A 23,005-nucleotide genomic window follows, 5' to 3' on the forward strand; every position below is an offset into this window, starting at 1 on the left:
TATCAGAAACCAATTAAACATTATAGCAATGAAGGCCACATTCCTGAATAGAATGGCTACACATCACAATGATTGGCTGCTCATTAAGAGCTGCCTATCACTGGCAAGTGTGACAATGAAGAAAAAAAACCCAGAGAGAACAAAACAGCTAGTTGCCAGGAAACACTCGAGCACAGTGGATCAATCAACCAATCTGCTGCTAGGTCAGGGACAGAGACTTACTGAACATACATGTACATATGTACACAATAGAAGGTTACAGCTCGATTGGAGTCCCAGCACACGCAAGTACACACACACACACACACACACACACACACACACACACACAACAAGGGTTTGGATTTGGGTGGATAGGGTTCAAGGAGTTTTAAATCTTTTATTTTACCCGTATTTTACCAGGTAAGTTGACTGAGAACACATTCTCATTTACAGCAATGACCTGGGGAATAGTTACAGAGGAGAGGAGAGGGGATGAATGAGCCAATTGGAAGCTGGCGATGATCAGGTGGCCATGATTGTACAGTATGAGGGTCAGATTGGGAATTAGATTGGGAATTAACACCCCTACTCTTACAGTAAATGCCATGGGATCTTTAGTGACCACAGAGGGTCAGGAAGACAGAGCCACTGAGCATATATGCACACTACAGAATAGATGAGATGGCGATGCTTCAGGGCCAGGGTTCTGTGCACACAACAGAAGCATTGGAGTCAGAGACGTACCGTAGCTACTGAGCATGACTCAAGGTATAGATGGAGAGGAGTCAAAGCCAGGGATACTAAAAGGAAAAGTAGTTTATTGCCATCTACCCTATCCTCTGCACAATCTGGAGTCAAGCTGCATGTACTATGAATACATCATCTCTTCATGCTTTTTACTGACAGTTGACTGTCAGAGGCACAGCTTGATTTATATGCTGGAACAAAAGCTTTTACACCCTTGGAAATAAAATGTAGGAACAGTGGCTAAAATAGTGTTGGATATGATAATATGTTAGAGAGGGCTTGAGTGTAAGCATTTGGCCAAGTAAACTATTGCTTTTACACTGAATGCTTTTAGACAATACAAAGGGTTCAGAGATGCAGACTTGACAGAAGGTATAGCTAGAGCGAAATCAGAGTCAGGGATACTTTACTAAAGGATACTTATACTAAAGAATAAGTACTTAGCAGTGGTGGAAAAAGTATACCATTGTCATACTTGAGAAAAAGTAAAGATAACTTAATAGAAAATGATTCAAGTAAAAGTGAAAGTCATCCAGGAAAATACTACTTGAGTAAAAGTTTAAAAGGTATTTGGTTTTAAATATACTTAAGTATCAAAAGTAAATGTAATTTCAAAAATATACTTAAGTATCAAAAGTAAAAGTATCAATCATTTCAAATTGATTAAATTAAGCAAACCAGACAGCACAATTATTATTATTATTATTATATATTTTTTTACGGATAGCCAGGGGCACACTACAACACGCATACATCGTTTAAAAATGAAGCTTTTGTGTTTAATGAGTACGTCAAATCAGAGGCAGTAGGGATGACCAGGGATGTTCTCTTGATAAGTGCGTGAATTGGGCCATTTTCCTGTCCTGTTAAGCATTCAAAATGTAACGAATACTTTTGAGTGTGAGGGAAAATCTATGGAGTAAAAGTACATTATTTTCTTTAGGAATGTAGTGAAGTAAAAGTTGTCAAAAATATAAATAGTAAAGTAAAGTACAGATACCTAAAAAAACGATTTAAGTAATACATAAGAACTTTGCACACTGGTACTTAGTAGAGTTGTAGGACCTTCATTTTACCTATATTGATTCAGCTGCATTGGTTCTACAGCTGCACCATCGAGAGCATCCTGACTGGTTGCATCACTGCCTGGTATGGCAACTGCTCGGCCTCCGACCGCAAAGCACTACAGAGGGTAGTGCGTACGGCCCAGTACATCACCGGGGCCAAGCTTCCTGCCATCCAGGACCTCTATACTAGGCGGTGTCAGAGCAAGGCCCTAAAAATTGTCAAAGACTCCAGCCACCCTAGTCATAGACTGTTCTCTCTGTTACCGCACAGCAAGCAGTACTGGGGCGCCAAGTCTAGGCCCAAACGGCTTCTTAACAGCTTCTACCCCCAAGCCATAAGACTCCTGAACAGCTAATCAAATGGCTACCCAGACCCTCTGTTATTATGTTATTACCTATGCATGGTCACTTTAACTCTACCTACATGTAGATATTACCTCAATTACCTCAACTAACTGGTGCCCCCGCACATTGACTCTGTACCGGTACCCGCTGTATGTAGCCTCGCTATTTTTATTTTACTGCTGCTGTTTAATTATTTGTTACCATTATTTTTGTATTTTTTTTTACTTAGCAATTTTTTACTTAACACATTTTTCTTCTTAACTTCTTAAAGCATTGTTGGTTAAGGGCTTGTAAGTAAGCATTTCACTGTAAGGTCTACACCTGTTGTATTCGGCGCATGCAGTCTATCACAGTGCCATCCGTTTTGCCACCAAAGCCCCATATACTACCCACCACTGCAACCTGTACGCTCTCGTTGGCTGGCCCTCGCTTCATACTCGTCACCAAACCCACTGGCTCCAGGTCATCTACAAGACCCTGCTAGATAAAGTTCCCCCTTATCTCAGCTCGCTGGTCACCATAGCAGCACCCACCTGTAGCACGCGCTCCAGCAGGTATATCTCTCTGGTCACCCCAAAGCCAATTCCTCCTTCGGCCGCCCCTCCTTCCAGTTCTCTGCTGCCAATGACTGGAACGAACTACAAAAATCTCTAAAACGAAACACTTATCTCCCTCACTAGCTTTAAGCACCAGCTGTCAGAGCAGCTCACAGATTATTGCACCTGTACATAGCCCATCTATAATTTAGCCCAAACAACTACCTACTGTATTTATTTATTTATTTTGCTCCTTTGCACCCCATTATTTCTATTTCTACTTTGCACTTTCTTCCACTGCAAATCTACTATTCCAGTGTTTAACTTGCTATATTGTATTTAATTCGCCACCATGGCCTTTTTTGCCTTTACCTCCCTTATCTCACCTCATTTGCTCACTTTGTATATAGACTTATTTTTCTACTGTATGATGTTTGTTTTACTCCATGTGTAACTCTGTGTTGTTGTATGTGTCAAACTGCTTTGCTTTATCTTGGCCAGGTCGCAATTGTAAATGAGAACATGTTCTCAACTTGCCTACCTGGTTAAATAATGGTGAAATAAAAAATAAATTAATAAAAAATGTGACAAATAACATTTGATTTGATTTGATTTGATTATTGTCGCAGCCAAAAAATCCTTTAGTCCATCATTTTGCTAGTGAGGGAGATAAGTGTTTCCAGTTTTAGAGATTTTTGTAGTTTGTTCCAGTCATTGGCTACAGTAGAAAAATGTATAACCACATCTCTAGAGTTTAGTTCTGTTGAATACTGTATAACCACATCTCGAACAGTTTAGTTTGGTGGTTTGGTTATTAGCTGGCAAAAAGTAGGCTACATGAGAAGTGCAATACTCTTAATATAACTGTGTGTTTAGTGTAGGGCTGAACGATTTGGCAAATAAATGATCACGATATCTATATATTTTTTCATACGATAACGATAATTATCCCGATATTAATCAAGTAATGTTTAAAAGGTGCATATCTGCTTCAAACTCAAGAAAGCCTGAACAAACCGTGGTTAGAGCGTTGGACTAGTAACCGACAGGTTGCTAGATCGAATCCCCGAGCTGACAAGGTAGCAATCTGTCATTCTACCCCTGAACAAGGCAGTTAACCCAGTGTTCCCTGATAGGTCGTCATTGTAAATAAGATGTTGTTCTTAACTGACTTGCCTAGTTAAATAAAGGTTAAACATTTTTTATTATTATGTGAGCACTTGTGATACACTTAAAATTATACTTGAAGGAAAATTGTTCCATTATTTGCGGCCAGGGATAAGCCTCTTGAAACCTTCCTTTTCGACTGTGATAATTGGTAGCATGTCCTTAGCAATGAAATGCATAATAGCATTTGTGATGTCTTTGTCTTTTTTGATGTTTGCTTGTAGGGAATAAACGTTGTCAGTGTTGACTGCTCCTCCATCACTTGAGGTGCTAAGTGGTTTTTAGTGGGCGTATGTCACTTCTCCGCACGTTCCTGCTGCGTCACAGAGGTGAAATGGACTGCTGTAACCTAATTATTCTATATCGACATTATCGAAAATGAAACTAAAGGTTTTTACATCGTTATTGAGGGAAGTAATTACCTCGATAATTATTGATATTGATTTATCGCCCAGCCCTAGTTTAGTGTGGGTTTTCAATGAATTTATGTAAATCACAAAGCTCATCTGCATTTTCCTGCAGTGCAGGAACATCTGTATGTCTGCACTATGCATTACGTATCTGGCCTCTGCTCACTCTGGAGACAAGCTGCATGTACTATGAATACATCATATCTTCACACTTTTACTGAGACAGCTTGACTGACAGTTGGCTCTTGAAGTCACAGCTTGACTCATATCTGTTCTGCTCATATCATTGATGCCTGATGAAAAGCTATTACACTCTAACAGTAGACAGAGCTTCAGTAAACAGATGGCCCATTTTACCTATGGCATCCTCAAAGCTAAATCTGAATGGCACTTTCCAGAATTCTGGGTTTTAATACAATTGATTGATTGAAGTGAACCCATTTTGAACATACTGTATAGTATCCCCTGTTGATGTCACATTGAGTGGATTGAGTGGGATAGTTCATCAGGTACCTCTAGTGGAGAGAACTCTATGGGCAGTCTGAAATGACTCTAAATATGATTCAATATTTGAAAGTCATTATTGCTACAAAACCTGTTTCAATCAAAACCATTAACTAACATTATCTATTCATGAAAAGGTAACAGAATGATGGTTTATCAATCACTGAACCCTGTTTTAACACAGCAGAGAATGGACAATAAATCCATGCGATCTGTGCAACTACACAGTTCACAACAATTCCCTTAAGCGACTGCTCCCTGAGTCATTGGCCAAATACTGTACCCTCTAATTTCTCGTGGAGAGATGCAATTATATGGCACCGTATCGCACCGTCTGTCAATACACTGTGGGATGCGACGACTAACGAGGAACTTTGTTCTGGTGCACAGATTTTTCCCTCACCCTCTAACCACATTGATACAGTGCTGTTGAATACTGTATAACCACATCTCAAACAGTTTAGTTCTGTTGAATACTGTATAACCACATCTCTAGAGTTTAGTGCTGTTGAATACTGTATAACCACATCTGAAACAGTTTAGTTCTGTTGAATACTGTATAACCACATCTCTAGAGTTTAGTTCTGTTGAATACTGTATAACCACATCTCTAGAGTTTAGTGCTGTTGAATACTGTATAACCACATCTCAAACAGTTTAGTTCTGTTGAATACTGTATAACCACATCTCTAGAGTTCAGTTCTGTTGAATACTGTATAACCACGTCTCTAGAGTTTAGTTCTGTTGAATACTGTATAACCACATCTCACACAGTTTAGTTCTGTTGAATACTGTATAACCACATCTCACACAGTTCAGTTCTGTTGAATACTGTATAACCACATCTCAAACAGTTTAGTTCTGTTGAATACTGTATAACCACGTCTCTAGAGTTTAGTTCTGTTGAATACTGTATAACCACATCTTTACAGTTCAGTTCTGTTGAATACTGTATAACCACATCTCAAACAGTTCAGTTCTGTTGAATACTGTATAACCACATCTCAAACAGTTCAGTTCTGTTGAATACTGTATAACCACATCTCAAACAGTTCAGTTCTGTTGAATACTGTATAACCACATCTCAAACAGTTTAGTTCTGTTGAATACTGTATAACCACATCTCTAGAGTTTAGATCTGTTGAATACTGTATAACCACATCTCCTCAGTTCTGTTGAATACTGTATAACCACATCTCCTCAGTTCTGTTGAATACTGTATAACCACATCTCTAGAGTTTAGTTCTGTTGAATTCTGTATAACCACATCTCTAGAGTTCAGTTCTGTTGAATACTGTATAACTACATCTTTACAGTTCAGTTCTGTTGAATTCTGTATAACCACATCTCTAGAGTTTAGGTTCTGTTGAATACTGTATAACTACATCTTTACAGTTCAGTTCTGTTGAATACTGTATAACCACATCTCAAACAGTTTAGTTCTGTGGAATACTGTATAACCACATCTCAAACAGTTTAGTTCTGTTGAATACTGTATAACCACATCTCCACAGTTCAGTTCTGATGAATACTGTATAACTACATCTTCACAGTTCAGTTCTGTTGCACCTGACTCTACGTACTGCAGTGGAATACTAATGCAGAGTTCTGTATCAATATATTTCTCCACACTTCACAACCCACACCCACCCTTACATCTCAGAGAAAGACAGACAGACAGATAGAGCTGTGCTGAGGGCCTGACTGTCTCCGACAAGGGCCATTGTAGAAGAGCACCTCTCTGTGAGCATGTTACATAAATGCAAGCGTTCAACAGGAGAATGCATAATGCAGCTGGGAAGTGTGTGTGTGTGTGTGCCTGCGTGTCTCCCTCTGTTTGTGTGTGTGTGTGTGTGTGTGTGTGTGTGTGTGTGTGTGTGTGTGTGTGTGTGTGTGTGTGTGTGTGTGTGTGTGTGTGTGTGTGTGTGTGTGTGTGTGTGTGTGTGAAGGCCACTTCATTCAACTTAACATTGTCTGAATGTGCTCTTTGTGAGAGTCACTGACCCCACCACAGTTCACCCATACTGTAGGAAAGGGGTGTTTTTTTAGTTTTTTCCACCATTATTTAACCAGGTAGGCAAGTTGAGAACAAGGTCTCATTTACAATTGCGACCTGGCCAAGATAAAGCAAAGCAGTTCGACACATAAAACAACACAGAGTTACACATGGAGTAAAACAAACATACAGTCAATAATACAGTAGAAAAATAAGTCTATATACAATGTGAGCAAATGAGGTGAGATAAGGGAGGTAAAGGCAAAAAAAGGCCATGGTGGCGAAGTAAATAGAATATAGCAAGTAAAACACTGGAATGGTAGATTTGCAGTGGAAGAAAGTGCAAAGTAGAAATTGAAATAATGGGGTGCAAAGGAGCAAAATAAATAAATAAATAAATACAGTAGGGGAAGAGGTAGTTGTTTGGGCTAAATTATAGATGGGCTATGTACAGGTGCAGTAATCTGTGAGCTGCTCTGACAGCTGGTGCTTAAAGCTAGTGAGGGAGATAAGTGTTTCCAGTTTCAGAGATTTTTGTATTTCGTTCCAGTCATTGGCAGCAGAGAACTGGAAGGAGGGGCGGCTGAAAGAGGAATTGGCTTTGGGGGTGACCAGAGAGATATACCTGCTGGAGCACGTGCTTCAGGTGGGTGCTGCTATGGTGACCAGCGAGCTGAGATAAGGGGGGACTTTACCTAGCAGGGTCTTGTAGATGACCTGGAGCCAGTGGGTTTGGCGACGAGTATGAAGCGAGGGCCAGCCAACGAGAGCATACAGGTCGCAGTGGTGGGTAGTATATGGGGCTTTGGTGACAAAACGGATGGCACTGTGATAGACTGCATCCAATTTATTGAGTAGGGTATTGGAGGCTATTTTGTAAATGACATCGCTGAAGTCGAGGATCGGTAGGATGGTCAGGTTTACAAGGGTATGTTTGGCAGCATGAGTGACGGATACTTTGTTGTGATATAGAAAGCCAATTCAAGATTTAACTTTGGATTGGAGATGTTTGATGTGAGTCTGGAAGGAGAGTTTACAGTCTAACCAGACACCTAGGTAAGTCAGAACCGTCCAGAGTAGTGATGCTGGATGGGCGGGCAGGTGCAGGCAGCGATTGGTTGAAGAGCATGCATTTAGTTTTACTTGTATTTAAGAGCAGTTGGAGGCCATGGAAGGAGAGTCGTATGGCATTGAAGCTCCTCTGGAGGGTTGTTAACACGGTGTCCAAAGAAGGGCCAGACGTATACAGAATGGTGTAGTCTGCGTAGAGGTGGATCAGAGACTCACCAGCAGCAAGAGCGACATCATTGATGTATACAGAGAAGCGAGTCGGCCCAAGAATTGAACCCTGTGGCACCCCCATAGAGACTGCCAGAGGTCCGGACAACAGGCCCTCCGATTTGACACACTAAACTCTATCAGAGAAGTAGTTGGTGAACCAGGCGAGGCAATCATTTGAGAAACCAAGGCTATTGAGTCTGCCAATGAGGATGTGGTGATTGACAGAGTTGAAAGCCTTGGCCAGGTCAATGAATACGGCTGCACAGTATTGTTTCTTATCGATGGCGGTTAAGATATCGTTTAGGACCTTGAGCGTGGCTGAGGTGCACCCATGACCAGCTCTGAAACCAGATTGCATAGCGGAGAAGGTGCGGTGGGATTCGAAATGGTCGGTAATCTGTTTGTTGACTTGGCTTTCGAAGACCTTAGAAAGGCAGGGTAGGATAGATATAGGTCTGTAGCAGTTTGGGTCAAGAGTGTCCCCCCCTTTGAAGAGAGGGATGACCGCAGCTGCTTTCCAATCTTTGGGAATCTCAGACAACACGAAAGAGAGGTTGAACAGGCTAGTAATAGGTGTTGCAACAATTTCGGCAGATAATTTTAGAAAGAAAGGGTCCAGATTGTCTAGCCCGGCTGATTTGTAGGGGTCCAAATTTTGCAGCTCTTTCAGAACATCAGCTGACTGGATTTGGGAGAAGGAGAAATGGGGAAGGCTTGGGTGAGTAGCTGTGGGGGGTGCAGTGCTGTTGACCGGGGTAGGTGTAGCCAGGTGGAAAGCATGGCCAGCCGTAGAAAAATGCTTATTGAAATTCTCAATTATAGTGGATTTATCGGTGGTGACAGAGTTTCCTATCCTCAGTGCAGTGGGCAGGAGGTGCTCTTATTCTCCATGGACTTAACAGTGTCCCAGAACCTTTTTGAGTTTGTGTTGCAGGAAGCAAATTTCTGCTTGAAAAAGCTAGCCTTGGCTTTTCTAACTGCCTGTGTATATTGGTTTCTAACTTCCCTGAAAAGTTACATATCACGGGGGCTGTTCGATGCTAATGCAGAACGCCACAGGATGTTTTTGTGTTGGTTAAGGGCAGTCAGGTCTGGAGAGAACCAAGGGCTATATTTGTTCCTGGTTCTACATTTCTTGAATGGGGCATGCTTATTTAAGATGGTGAGGAAGGCATTTAAAAAAAATACCAGGCATCCTCTACTGACGGGATGAGGCATCAAGTATCAAGTATCAAGTAGTGTTGCAAAATTCTGGGAATTTTCAATAAATTCCCTGGTTTTCCTGAAATCCCAGTTGGAGGATTCCCTGAATCAGGAGGGAATAAGCAGAAATTCTGGGTTCCTCCAAACAGTAATTCCTGTAATTTTGCAACCCTAGTAACAAGACTCTCTAAACCCACACAGTAAAGTATAGTATGAATGAAGTATTTAAACCCACACAGTACTGTTTAGTATGAATAAAGTATTTAAACCCACACAGTACTGTTTAGTATGAATAAAGTATTTGAACCCACATACAGTAAAGCTACAACAAGAGCCTAATACGCTTCATCCTATAGATACTTTACTGTCAAATAAAGCCTCTTTACGTATGACAATTCAGCGCTAACAGATTGTTTGTTGAAAGATTGATCTAAGGCAACATCTACCAATGCTTTGTGTTATACATGTGTAGGCTAATGACTGTATGCATAAGATAAGAAGAGTTGGTATCATAGTATAGCATGTGGGCATGTTTGATAAAGTAGAGAGACAGTAGACAGACAGACACCATGGGACGTACCTTTGAGACGTGTTTTTGTACTTCTGCCTGAAAAACAAGATGAGGAGTGTACATTAGATTAATAGGCCATACAAAGTACACCATCACTCTGAGATAGAGCTGCAGCCCAAATGTCACCCTATTCCCTTATTCCTATAGTGCACTTTTGACCAGAGCTTTTCAGTCAAAAGTAGTGCACTAAATAGCAGGGTTGGGCTCAATTCAGAATTTTTAAATTGACTCCCATTTAACTCATGAGTTGAAATTGAATTGGCTACACCCTACAGGATGTAGAATTTGAGTTTTAGTTACAGGAAGTAGAATTTAATTCAGTGCAATTCAAATAAATTCCACTCAGTGATAGAACATTTAATTGAATATGACAGGTCACACTTCCAGATACCACCTTAGTGCTTAGGATAGCCAATTATATTTCCACCAACCATTGCATTTCTTTTGCTTCTTTTTGAAGGCCTTGAGGTTAACTTTAGTGTTAAACTGGTGCATTCTGGGAAATGTAGTATTTTTTGTAAGTGAATAATGAAATAATATAATAACTAAATAATATTCGCATACAGGTTTTGTTTTCGTTGATCATTAATCAAGAGCTTGTTGTGAAAATGAATTATTTCAACAATATTTTATATGCATGTATATAACGACGTTTGATGTTTTATGTACATGTATAGACAACAACTAATATAGAATAGAAGAGGAATTAGAATTTCATTGAATCGCACTGAATTCAATTATATTTCCTTTAACTCAAATTCGAATTGCAATTCTGGAACCTGTTTACTACTTCAATTAAAATTCAACAACCCTGCTAAACAGGGAATAGGGTGCCATTTCAGAGTAGAGCCCTGCGAGAGCATGAATTTTAAGCCCGAGCCATACCCATGCCCGCAATGTTCAGGCCCTACCCTACACAGGCACGATTGATTCTGCCAAATTTAAAGCCCTGCCTGAAACCTGAAATCAGATATAACTTCCTCTGTTAGTAAATCCATTAGCTGCTGCTCTCTGTCTGTCACTCGCTCCCTGCGTGCAGCTCGCTCTGAAAGCGCTCTGCTCATGGCAGCTCTGTCTGTGAGTATCCATAGCAACGGCTCCGCTTGGGCTGCTCTGCTCAATGAAGAGACATGAGAGAGCAGTTAGCTTTTAGCTACTTTTTGTCACTCTAAACTCCGACAACATTATTATTTTTCTGTGAAATAATCTCTCCTATTTTATATTTGGCGAGGTTGAAGCACTTCTGACATCATGTTATGATCTTAGTCAGATATGACTGTACTGTGCAGCAGAGCACGAGCAAATGGTTCAGCTTCAAAATGTTAGTGATCAATGTAGTGATACCCGAGCCCTGGCCGTATCCTAGTTATAGATGAATAAACAGGCCCTACCCAATGTATAATGTTGGAGCTCGTCGGGTTCGGGTCGGGTAGCAGAACTCTATTTGAGAGGCACTGACCTAGAAAGAAATAATGAGTGTGTTTCTGCTATGGAGCAGTATTGTCTGGGGGATTCAGACTAGTTATGAAGGAGCTCTTTTTCCTGTTTTCCCTCTTCTCTCCAGTCAGTCTCTTTCTAACTGTAGGGGAGGGGAGGACTCTCTCTCTCTCTCTCTCTCTCTCTCTCTCTCTCTCTCTCTCTCACACACACACATACACACACACACACACACACACACACACACACACACACGAACACACACACATACACACACTCGAACACACACACATACACACACCAACAAGAGCACACACACACCAACAAGAGCACACACACACCAACACGTTTCATCTGGTGTGACAATCCAGTGAAGAGGAGGAATGTTGGGAGAGGAATTATTACACTCACAGTAATCATCAACAGCAGTAAATGATGCATCACACAAAATGTGTTTGTCTCATTTTATTTAAAAAACTTTAAACCATCTTTAACAAGAAGTTATGAGATAAGAACTAAATCACAAAAATTTTGCGTAATCATTTTGTCAATCATTTCCTCCTGTATGTTGTTGTGAATGAACCGAGTTGATATGACCTGATGACTCCTCCAGTCCACTAACAGAATTCTGGTAACACTGAAACAAGAAAGATGAAGAAGAAGAAGGACAGGAAGAGTGCTCAACCACAAGCAGCTAGAGAGCAGCAAGAACCAGTCAAAGGCAGAGAGGAAATAACGGGTGCGGGTAGACTATCAGCAGATGTTCCTCTGACGGAGGGCGGAGGTTTAACTTATATGGTGACACCCCCGTCAAACACAAGCCCTGGGATGGAGCTGGTGGAGTTGCCTGATGGCATGTGGGCCATGAAGCAGATGACACTACTGCCTGTATGTCCCCCTATATGTGACCCTGTATGTCCCCCTGTATCTCCCCCTGTATGTCACCCTGTATGTCCCCTTACATGTCCCCCTATATGTCCCCCTGTATGTCCCCCTGTATGTGACCCTGTATGTCCCCCTGTATGTGACCCTGTATGTCCCCCTGTATGTCCCCCTGTATGTGACCCTGTATGTCCCCCTGTATGTGACCCTGTATGTCCCCTGCATGTCCCCCTGTATGTGACCCTGTGTGTGACCTTGTATGTCCCCCTGTATGTCCCCCTGTATGTCCCCCTGTATGTCCACCTGCATGTCCCCCTGGATGCCTGCCTGTATGTGACCCTGTATGTCCCCCTGTATGTGACCCTGTATGTCTGCCTGTATGTCCCCCTGGATGCCTGCATGTATGTCCCCCTGTATGTCCGCCTGTATGTCCCCCTGTATGTCTGCCTGTATGTCCGCCTGTTTGTCCGCCTGCATGTGACCCTGTAGGTCCGCCTGTATGTCCCCCTGTATGTCAGCCTGTATGTCCCCCTGTATGTCTGCCTGTATGTCCCCCTGTATGTCTGCCTGTATGTCCGCCTGCATGTCCCCCTGTATGTGACCCTGTATGTCCCCCTGTATGTCTGCCTGTATGTCCCCCTGTATGTGACCCTGTATGTCCCCCTGTATGTCTGCCTGTATGTCCCCCTGTATGTCTGCCTGTATGTCCCCCTGTATGTCTGCCTGTATGTCCGCCTGCATGTCCCCCTGTATGTGACCCTGTATGTCCCCCTGTATGTCTGCCTGTATGTCCCCCTGTATGTGACCCTGTATGTCCCCCTGTATGTCTGCCTGTATGTCCCCCTGTATGTCTGCCTGTATGTCCCCCTGTATGTCTGCCTGTATGTCCGCCTGCAAGTCCCCCTGTATGTGACCCTGTATGTCCCCCTGTATGTCCCCCTGTATGTCCGCCTGTATGTCCCCCTGTATGTGACCCTGTATGTCCCCCTGTATGTGACCCTGTATGTCAGCCTGTATGTCCCCCTGTATGTCCGCCTGTATGTCCCCCTGTATGTCTGCCTGTATGTCCGCCTGTTTGTCCGCCTGCATGTGACCCTGTAGGTCCCCCTGTATGTCCCCCTGTATGTCCGCCTGTATGTCCACCTGTATGTCCCCCTGTATGTCTGCCTGTATGTCCCCCTGTATGTCTGCCTGTATGTCCCCCTGTATGTCCCCCTGGATGCCTGCCTGTATGTCCCCCTGTATGTCCGCCTGTATGTCCCCCTGTATGTCTGCCTGTATGTCCCCCTGTATGTCCGCCTGTACGTCCCCCTGTATGTGACCCTGTATGTCCCCCTGTATGTCTGCCTGTATGTCCCCCTGTATGTCTGCCTGTATGTCCACCTGCATGTCCCCCTGTATGTCCGCCTGTATGTCCCCCTGTATGTCTGCCTGTATGTCCCCCTGTATGTCTGCCTGTATGTCCACCTGCATGTCCCCCTGTATGTCCCCCTGTATGTCCGCCTGTATGTCCACCTGTATGTCCCCCTGTATGTCTGCCTGTATGTCCCCCTGTATGTATGCCTGTATGTCTGCCTGCATGTCCGCCTGTATGTCCCCCTGTATGTCCGCCTGTATGTCCGCCTGTATGTCCCCCTGTATGTCTGCCTATATGTCCCTCTGTATGTCCCCCTGTATGTCTGCCTGTATGTCCCCCTGTATGTCTGCCTGTATGTCTGCCTGTATGTCCCCCTGTATGTATGCCTGTATGTCCCCCTGTGCTCTGGAGCAGGTTATCATCAAGGATCTCTCTGTATGTTGCTCCATTCATCTTTCCCTCGATCCTGACAAGTCTCCCAGTCCCAGCCACTGAAAATCATCCACACAACATGATGCTGCCACCACCATGCTTCACTGTAGGGATGGTGCAAGGTTTCTTCCAGACGTGAATACTTGGCATTCAGGCCAAAGAGTTCAATCTTGGTTTCTTCAGACCAGAGAATCTTGTTTCTCATGATCTGAGAGTATTTTAGGTGCCTTTTGGCAAACTCCAGGCGGGCTGTCTTGTGCCTTTTACTGAGGAGTGGCTTCCGTCTGACCACTCTACCATGAAGGCCATTGTCCTTCTGGAAGGTTCTCCCATCGCCACAGAGGAACTCTGGAGCTCTGTCAGAGTGACCATCGGGTTCTTGGTCACCTCGCTGACCAAGGCCCTTCTCCCCCGATTGCTCAGTTTGACCTGGCGGCCAGCTCTAGGAATTGTCTTGGTGGTTCCAAACTTCTTCCATTTAAGAATGATGGAGGCCACTGACATGTTTTGGTACCCTTCCCCAGATCTGTGCCTCGACACAATCCTGTCTCGGAGCTCTACGGACAATTCCTTCTACCTCATGGCTTGGTTTTTGCTCTGAACTGCACTGTCAACTGTGGGACCTTATATAGACAGGTGTGTGCCTTTCCAAATCATGTCCAATCAATTGAATTTACCACAGGTGGACTGAGCTCAATTTCGAGTCTCATAGGAACGGGTCTGAATACTTATGTAAATAAGGTAGGGTATTTCTGTTTTGCTTTGTCATTGTGGGGTATTGTGTGTATATTAATGAAGACATTTTTTTATTTAATCCATTTCAGAATAAGGCTGTAACGTAACAAAATGTGGAAAAATGGAAGGGGCCTGAGTACTTTCCAAATGCTCTGTAAACAGAGGCTCAGAGTGACACCATGTTATTGCAGTGCCCAGTGGAGAGGCCTGACTAAATGTAAAAAGGGCTTTATAAATACATTTGATTTGATTTGATTAAATAATGTGTGTGTGTGTGTGTGTGTGTGTGTGTGTGTGTGTGTGTGTGTGTGTGTGTGTGTGTGTGTGTGTGTGTGTGTCTGCGTGTGTCTGCGTGCGTACGTGCGTGCTGCTCTTTGTGAGCTGAGAGGATTAGAATGTTTTTAATCTCTGAGATCAGCCAGTTAACCAGACAGCCACCCAACCAGCCAGAAAACAGCTAGTCAGTGGTCACCGTTTCCCCCAGTGTGCTGACTTAGATCAGCCCGCCTAATAATTATGGACAGATATCTGCCCTGCTCTACTCTAACCTCTGTTCTCCTCTACTCTACTCTCCTTCTCCCCTCTCCTCCCTTCCTCTCCTCTTCCATCCTCTGCTCTCCTCTGCTCTTCTCTTCTCTCCTTTGCACCTTCTGTCCTCTCTTCTACTCCCCTCTCTCCGTCACACCCTGTCCCCTGGAGATGCTCAGGGGACAGGGTGTGACTGAGGACTATGTGATCAGGGATTTCAGCGGTATAGTGTGTGTAGGCGCAAACGTGTATATAGAGCGTGACTGCACGTTATAATGAACTATTGAATACATAATGGGTTTAGACAAGCTTCAGTGATAAACAGTTTGCTTCTACTGAGATACATGTTTGTCAGATACAAGTTTAACAGCTACATAATTGATCCATTCATTTGTTGCAAGCTGTGAAATTATATATTATGTAATAGCATATTAGTCTAATCATGCTGACAGCTGTATTTAGCTTGATCAATTTGTTGTGGTAACATATTGATTAGAAGGTAAAAACAGAACTGCAGAAGAACACATATTATACCATTATAACTTCCATTCATTCAATCATTAATTAATTGATGAATTGATGAATTAATTAATTAATTTACTGTAAAAACAGTAGGTAAATACAAGTGTAGGTACCTACCTGACTACCAACTTACCTACATACCTATCTGCTTTCTGTATACACGTATATACGCATATGCTAAGGTATGTACGTACCTGCATACCACATGAGGTTGGTGGCACCTTAATCGGGGAGGACGGGCTCTTATTATGAGCCGTCCTCCCCTCAGCAGCCTCCACTGCTAGGTACATTTGTTCATACATACATTGAAATCATGAAATGTACAAACCTACAGTTGTAGTGCTTTATACACACTAATGTATTGTTTACAAAACAAAGATGTGCACATAAGAATACTATTAAACGTGCTTCAATATACAGTATAGTGATGGAAAACTAAGATACTGCAGAAACGCGACAGAACCGGCATAATTCAACACTGCATCACTTCTGATAACAAATAAACATTTCACAAGAGCTTGAAATAACCTCACTCTTTCATCCACCCTTACAGATCACATGCCTCTAAGTCAGTCCCTCTCTGGGGAAGTTAAACACGAGAGGAGGGATGAAAGAAAGAGAAAACTTACATTCCTTTGAATCGCATCCACATTTTTTCAGTCTGCTCAGTCTTTGAGTACTTTAGGGAGTTTTTGTCCATGCTATCTGTGTATGTACACAGTTCATCCATGCTGAATGTGTTATAAGGTGCAGCGGTTAACTGCGGTATCTCAGGTACGTACAGAAGCCCTCTCTCTGTATGCACTCTGCAATGTGAATCCCTGAATCCTCAGAGCACTCCTCAGTCTGGTCCTCAGAGCATCCTCCCTGTGCTGTAGTCACGGGAGTCTTGTCTCTTCTCTCCTCTCTACAGCTCCTGCATTACTTGTCTCATTAACCTATTAGAGTATCAGAGCAGAGAGAGAGAGACAGCGGCTTCACACACTGCAGCTCTGTCAGGCAGGCAGGAAGGAACCACTCTCCACTACACACTGTCACTCACTCTCTGACTGTCAGATGGTTTAATCTCTCTCTAGAGTACCTCTCACTCTCTCTGTTTCTCTCTGTTTCTCTCTCTCTCACTCTCTCTCTCTAGTACTTCTCTCTCTGTTTCTTTCTCTCTCTATCTCTCTCTCTCTAGTACTTCTCTCTCTCTGTCTCTCTCTCTCTCTCTGGTTCTTTCTCTCTCTCTCTCTGTCTCTCTCTCTTGCACCTCTCTGATCACTGTCTCACCATGCGGTTTTACTGCTCTGTGTACACTGATGGTGCCGCTGCTTTATAAAACCCTCACTCCTGCGCAACGCTCCATCCATCCACGACATCGGTGCAGGTAGGTAGGTGGGTAGCGTTCCTTTGACAGACAGAGAGGGATGGTGGGGTACGGAAACGCAGAAGTAGCAGATGGTATCAGACACGATAGAGTCAGCACCACCACATCCTGCGATCACAGAGCGTTCGGAGCAGTCAGACTATGGTGAGCGGCTCCACCACACAGAAGCAGAGGCAGAGATTCCTCTCTCACCAAGAGGAGTTCAGTTGCATTTCCTCACATCAAGATCCAATGTAACGTGATGTGGCCAGTAGATGTGCATCACAAGCTGTAACAGCAGTATCCTCTCACATTACAGGCGCTCCGTTTGTCCAGGCAGTTCCATTGAGAGATGCTAGAGATGTTCATTTAGCGTCAGCTGCTTATGGCATAATTATCAAGCCCACCTAGAAATCTTTCAGTGCGCCTCGCTGAGAGAACTACAAACAGCTGAGGCAGCCAGGGAAGCAGAGCATCGGCAGCTGTACAATAGATCCAAGTCCTAGAGCTTGCTGTGGTTGGTTCCTTTATTATCACTAAGGTGCAGTAGCAATGAACTAAAGCAGATTGGTAGCAGCATCTTGCATCCTGACTCCTGTCAGTGCCTCCTCTTACAGTATATTGTCCAGCTGCTGAGGCTGTTACATCTCACCCCCCCAATCCACTACAGTCACTCCGGCTTTCGCTGCAGGAAGGAAGGAAGGAATGGAGAGCTCTGATCTGATGAAAATGTCCCGATTGTTTTTGAAGCAAAACAGGCACCGTGGCTGATTAGTGGGACAGAGGGAAGAAGAAAATATAGAGAAAGAGGGAAGAAAAGAAAGAGAGGGAAGATAAGAATGGAGAGATAAAGGTAGTGTAGCTAGAAGGCTTGTGCTAAAGGTCAGTACTCTTAATCATTCAAAATAATGGCAGAAGCTGGAGAAAAACAAGGTCCAATAGAGAAAAGGGCTACCTCTTTATGATGAACATATACAACTATACCGTAGCTATTATCCCACTGAGAAATCTTCCCTCTCTTTCACTGGAACAGCAATACCACTGCAATGAATTAACACATTTCTCCATTTCACCACGTCACTTCTCTACCTAGAATTCATTTCAAGGGTGCACACTGCACTGTGCAGGTCTCTCAGAACAGAATGATCCTAATCATATCATTGAGGTCTGCTTGCTTTGTCTTCATATAATTACAGAACAGGAGATAGCAACACGCAGAACAACTCAATTGTTTTCAGATCAGCATGGCACGCCAAGCAGAAGCACATTTCCTCTATTAAATGAATCTGGAGTGGAAAAAGAGAGCTTCTCATGATAGTCACACATGTTGTCTTGCCCAAGAATTAGCCTATATCATGTGCAAGATTACACAATCCACAATATATAATAGTGTAACACTTTACTTACAGCTTGCAGGTGTAGACCTAGTGTACAATGACAGTGTTATAATGCAATGTAAGCATGCAAAATTATTCACAGGGTATAGGCCTAATTCACAGAGTACACTGTAAAGGGGTTACTCTGAATTTGACAGTAGCTTACAGGCAGCTCGGTGGCAAGTAAAATTCTGTATTTTATAATACAGTACACCTACTGTAATATAAATACGGTATCATGACACACAGTACAATACTTTAAAATTGACTGTATTATACTGTAAAAAGTCAATGCTACTGTAATCGGAATGAATTCAATGAATTAATGAAATTCATTGAGGGGAGGGGTTTGTTTTTCCACAGTATTTTACTATAATTACAAGGGATTGGTGCAAGCAGGTTGGCTGCTAGGTAAAGTGTTTACACTTGACACTCCATAACAGTGTAGCCTATAGTTTTCAATAACGAAGAGAAGAGAAAAGATCAGCAAAAGTTCCAAGTTGTATTAGTTGTACGGGATACACATTGCAAACATCATCCAACTAAATTATTACTTGCAGGTTCCTTCTTGACAATGCAACAACAATAATAAATAATACAAGATAAGAATACGAACATAAAGTAAATGTCAGTAGAATATACTGTATATTTTTTGCATAAGTATAATACAGGAAGGCACAATTTATAATCCAATATTTACACGCGTATTGGGGAAGGGTGGGGATGAGAGCAAGTGTATACAGTGCCTTCAGAAGGCAGTGCCTTTTCCAGATGTTTTGTTGTAATCAGAAATTATGTTTTGACTGTTTGAACTGATTTTCTTTGTAAGATATTTAAATAATTGGAAAACAACATAAACCGTCAATAACGGTAAACGGGAACATTCACCCTGAGCAAATCAATCAAACATTATTCTTCCTATTTGCTCCCTGCTTCGTGATTGATAAGATGGGTTGCCGTGGTAACACACATTTTCTTGGCTTCTTAGTACAGAGGGTGATGACTTGACTACTGTAAAAAAAAAAATATAAGAACAGAGAAGAATGGACCTGATGCCGAGAGACAAGGCAGCTTATTCTTTTTTTATATACTTTTTATGTATTGGTTTTAGGGGAGCTTATTCTAATGCTTGAAGTAGTTTTTTCTTTGAAACAAACAGTTTTTCTTCCCTGAAGCGCTGAAGGACAACTGTATACCAAATACATAACATTTACTTCCATTCAGCATCACAAAAGCATCCCACGTCTTTCTGCCTTATTGTCTTTGGGCAGAATTCTACAGAAGAGAACATAGCTCAGTAAGTTCTAGGGCTATGTAAGACTAATTTCTCCTGCAATAATATAATTATACAGAAAGGCCATTTCCATAATCCTAAAGAATGAATGCCTTATTTATGAATAACAAATTAGCCGTAGGAAGCTAAGCTCCCTTCAACAGTGCACACTAATAAATGTGTGAATGTCAATCTCCCTCGGAGAGGACACGTGTCAATAAACATAAGCAGAAATGGGTATTGGATGTATAGAATTGTACGTACTGTACGTTAGCCTATATACTGTAGGTTATGTTACAGTGTGCCGCTCAAGGCCACATCCACATCCTTCCTTTCAACCCCCTGCATAAAGCCAGAGCATGTCATCAGTGTACATCTGATACAGAGCACACACACACACATACACACACACAGTTTCCATCCACACAAGAGGCAATAAGGGGCAAAGGCATTAAATCTGCTCTAATTAACTCTGCTTTCAATCCTCTTTGTGATACAACAACAGATACCTGCCAGACCAGTGAATGGCCAATAATGAACATGATTTGACTTCTATAAACATGTGTCTTCAAGCTTTAGTGACCCAGTAATGCATTGACAGACACACGGCCTTGACGTCAGAGCTCAGGGAAAATGATCATCGTCAGGACAGGAAGTTGATGGTTAGCAGAGAAAGCACTGTGTGGGCGTACATGTTTATAACACACCTTTTAGTTAAATGGCTTTCTAAGTACCTACAGACCGTATGACAGAAAGACTGTCTGTTTATCTCCAACGGCAGTAAAAATTATACAAGGTGATTTACATTTTACTCTTCAGGTATGTGATATGCTCAGAACTTGTAAAGAAAAAGTATAACTGCTAATTTAAAGTTGGTATCATGACAGTCAAGTCCAGTACACAACCCCTATCCCCTAGCCGTTCTGTGATAGAAGGTCTAGATGAACCGGACAGACCGATGAAAACAATATGGCAGAGCCTCATCTAGCTTAGCCTCATCAAATCAAATCAAATTTTATTGGTCACATACACGTGATTAGCAGATGTTATTGCGGGTGTAGCGAAATGCTTGTGCTTCTAGCTCCGACAGTGCAGTAATATCTAACAAGTAATATCTAAAAAATTACACAACATATACCCAATACACACAAATCTAAGTAAGAATGAATTAAGACTATATACATATGGACGAGAGATATCAGAGCGGAACGGACTAAGATACAGTAGAATAGTATAGAAAACAGTATTTACACATGAGATGAGTAATGCCAGATATGTAAACATTAAGTGACTAAGATACTGTAGAATAGTATAGAACACAACAAAGTATATACAGTTGAAGACGGAAGTTTACATACACTTAGGTTGGAGTCATTAAAACTCGTTTTTCAACCACTCCACAAATTTCTTGTTGACAAACTATAGTTTTGGCAAGTCAGTTAGGACATCTACTTTCTGCATGACACAAGTCATTTTTCCAACAATTGTTTACAGACAGATTATTTCACTTATAACTCACTGTATCACAACTCCAGTGGGTCAGAAGTTTACATCCTCTAAGATGACTGTGCCTTTAAACAGCTTGGAAAATTCCAGAAAATGATGTCATGGCTTTAGAAGCTTCTGATAGGATAATTGACATCATTTGAGTCAATTGGAGGTGTACCTGTGAATGTATTTCAAGGCCTAGCTTGAAACTCAGTGCCTCTTTGCTTGACATCATCGGAAAATCAAAAGAAATCAGCCAAGACCTCAGAAAGAAATTGTAGACCTCCACAAGTCTGGGTCATCCTTGGGAGCAATTTCCAAATGCCTGAAGGTACCACATTCATCTGTACAAACAATAGTCCACAAGTATAAACACCATGGGACCACGCAGCCGTCATACCGCTCAGGAAGGAGACGTGTTCTGTCTCCTAGAGATGAATGTACTTTGGTGCGAAAAGTGCAAATCACTCCCAGAACAACAGCAAATGACCTTGTGAAGATGCTGGAGGAAACCGGTACAAAAGTATCTATATCCACCGTCAAACGAGTCCAATATCGACATAACCTGAAAGGCCGCTCAGCAAGGAAGAAGCCACTGCTCCAAAGCCCCCATAAAAAAAGCCAGGCTACGGGGACAAAGATCGTACTTTTTGGAGAAATGTTCTCTGGTCTGATGAAAGAGAAATAGAACTGTTTGGCCATAATGACCATCGTTATGTTTGGAGGAGAAAGGGGGAGGCTTGCAAGCCAAAGAACGCCATCCCAACCGTGAAGCACGTGGGTGGCAGCATCATGTTGTTGGGGTGCTTTGCTGCAGGAGGGACTGGTGTACTTCACAAAATAGATGGCATCATGAGGATGGAAAATTATGTGGATATATTGAAGCAACATCTCAAGACATCAGTCAGGAAGGTAAAGCTTGGTTGCAAATGGGTCTTCCAAATGGACAATGACCCCAAGCGTACTTCCAAAGTTCTGGCGAAATGGCTTAAGGACAACAAAGTCAAGGTATTGGAGTGGCCATCACAAAGCACTGACCTCAATCAAATCAAATCAAATCAAAGGATGCTTTCAATTTGCGCTTCTGTAAAAATGTGTGAGGGTTTTAGGTGACAAGCAAAATTTCTTTAGCCTTCTGAGGTTGAAGAGGCTTTGTTGCGCCTTCTTCACCACACTGTCTGTGTGGGTGGTCCATTCCAGTTTGTCAGTGATGTGTACGCCAAGGAACTCGAAGCTTTCCACCTTCTCCACTGCGGTCCCGTTGATGTAGATAGGGGGGTGCACCTTCTGCTGTTTCCTGAAGTCCATGATCATCTCCTTTGTTTTGTTGACGTTGAGTGAGAGGTTGTTTAGGCCCATTGAAAGTCTCTTACTGACCTCATATAAACAAATATGGCTGTGAAACGCTGCTATCACCATGGAGACCAATCCTGAATAAGGCAATAAGTGAAAATATAATCTCTTTAATTAGATTAATACGTTGGCATTTACTTTGGATGAGCACAAGGGACAGACAATGCCCAAGAGAAAATAGATTTAGATATGAGGGTGGATATAAGGCTATAGGGTTAGGGTGATCATTCTCCTTGTTTCATTACATGAACATATAGTATATTATGTCCTGGCTCGTTAGTTATTGATTGTGTACATCCCAAATGGCATTCTATTCCTAATGCTAGCGCACTATTTTTGACAAGGACCCATAGTGTTTTGGTCAAAGGTAGTGTACAATGCAGGGAACAGGGTGCCATTTGGGATGCAGGTATTGAGTTTCAAAGGGAAATTTCCAGAATTATGTTTTTATGGGCTCCATTGTAA

General features: G+C 42.4%; 1 protein-coding gene across 1 annotated transcript in view; it reads right to left on the reverse strand.

Annotated features, from left to right (window-relative positions):
- LOC115155665 (calcium/calmodulin-dependent 3',5'-cyclic nucleotide phosphodiesterase 1A) overlaps positions 1 to 16,816 on the reverse strand; it is an 85,728-nt gene extending 68,912 nt beyond the window's left edge. The window contains exons 1-2 of the mRNA XM_029702520.1: positions 16,332 to 16,816; positions 9,819 to 9,845 (exon numbers count right to left, since the gene is read on the reverse strand). Coding sequence (XP_029558380.1) covers positions 9,819 to 9,845; positions 16,332 to 16,432 — 128 coding nt within the window. The 5' untranslated portion in view covers positions 16,433 to 16,816. The remainder of the gene's footprint in view (positions 1 to 9,818; positions 9,846 to 16,331) is intronic.
- Between the last annotated feature and the right edge of the window lie 6,189 nt (positions 16,817 to 23,005).

The sequence above is a fragment of the Salmo trutta genome, chromosome 20 (assembly GCF_901001165.1).
Source record: "Salmo trutta chromosome 20, fSalTru1.1, whole genome shotgun sequence".
NCBI classification, from domain to species: Eukaryota; Metazoa; Chordata; class Actinopteri; order Salmoniformes; family Salmonidae; genus Salmo; species Salmo trutta.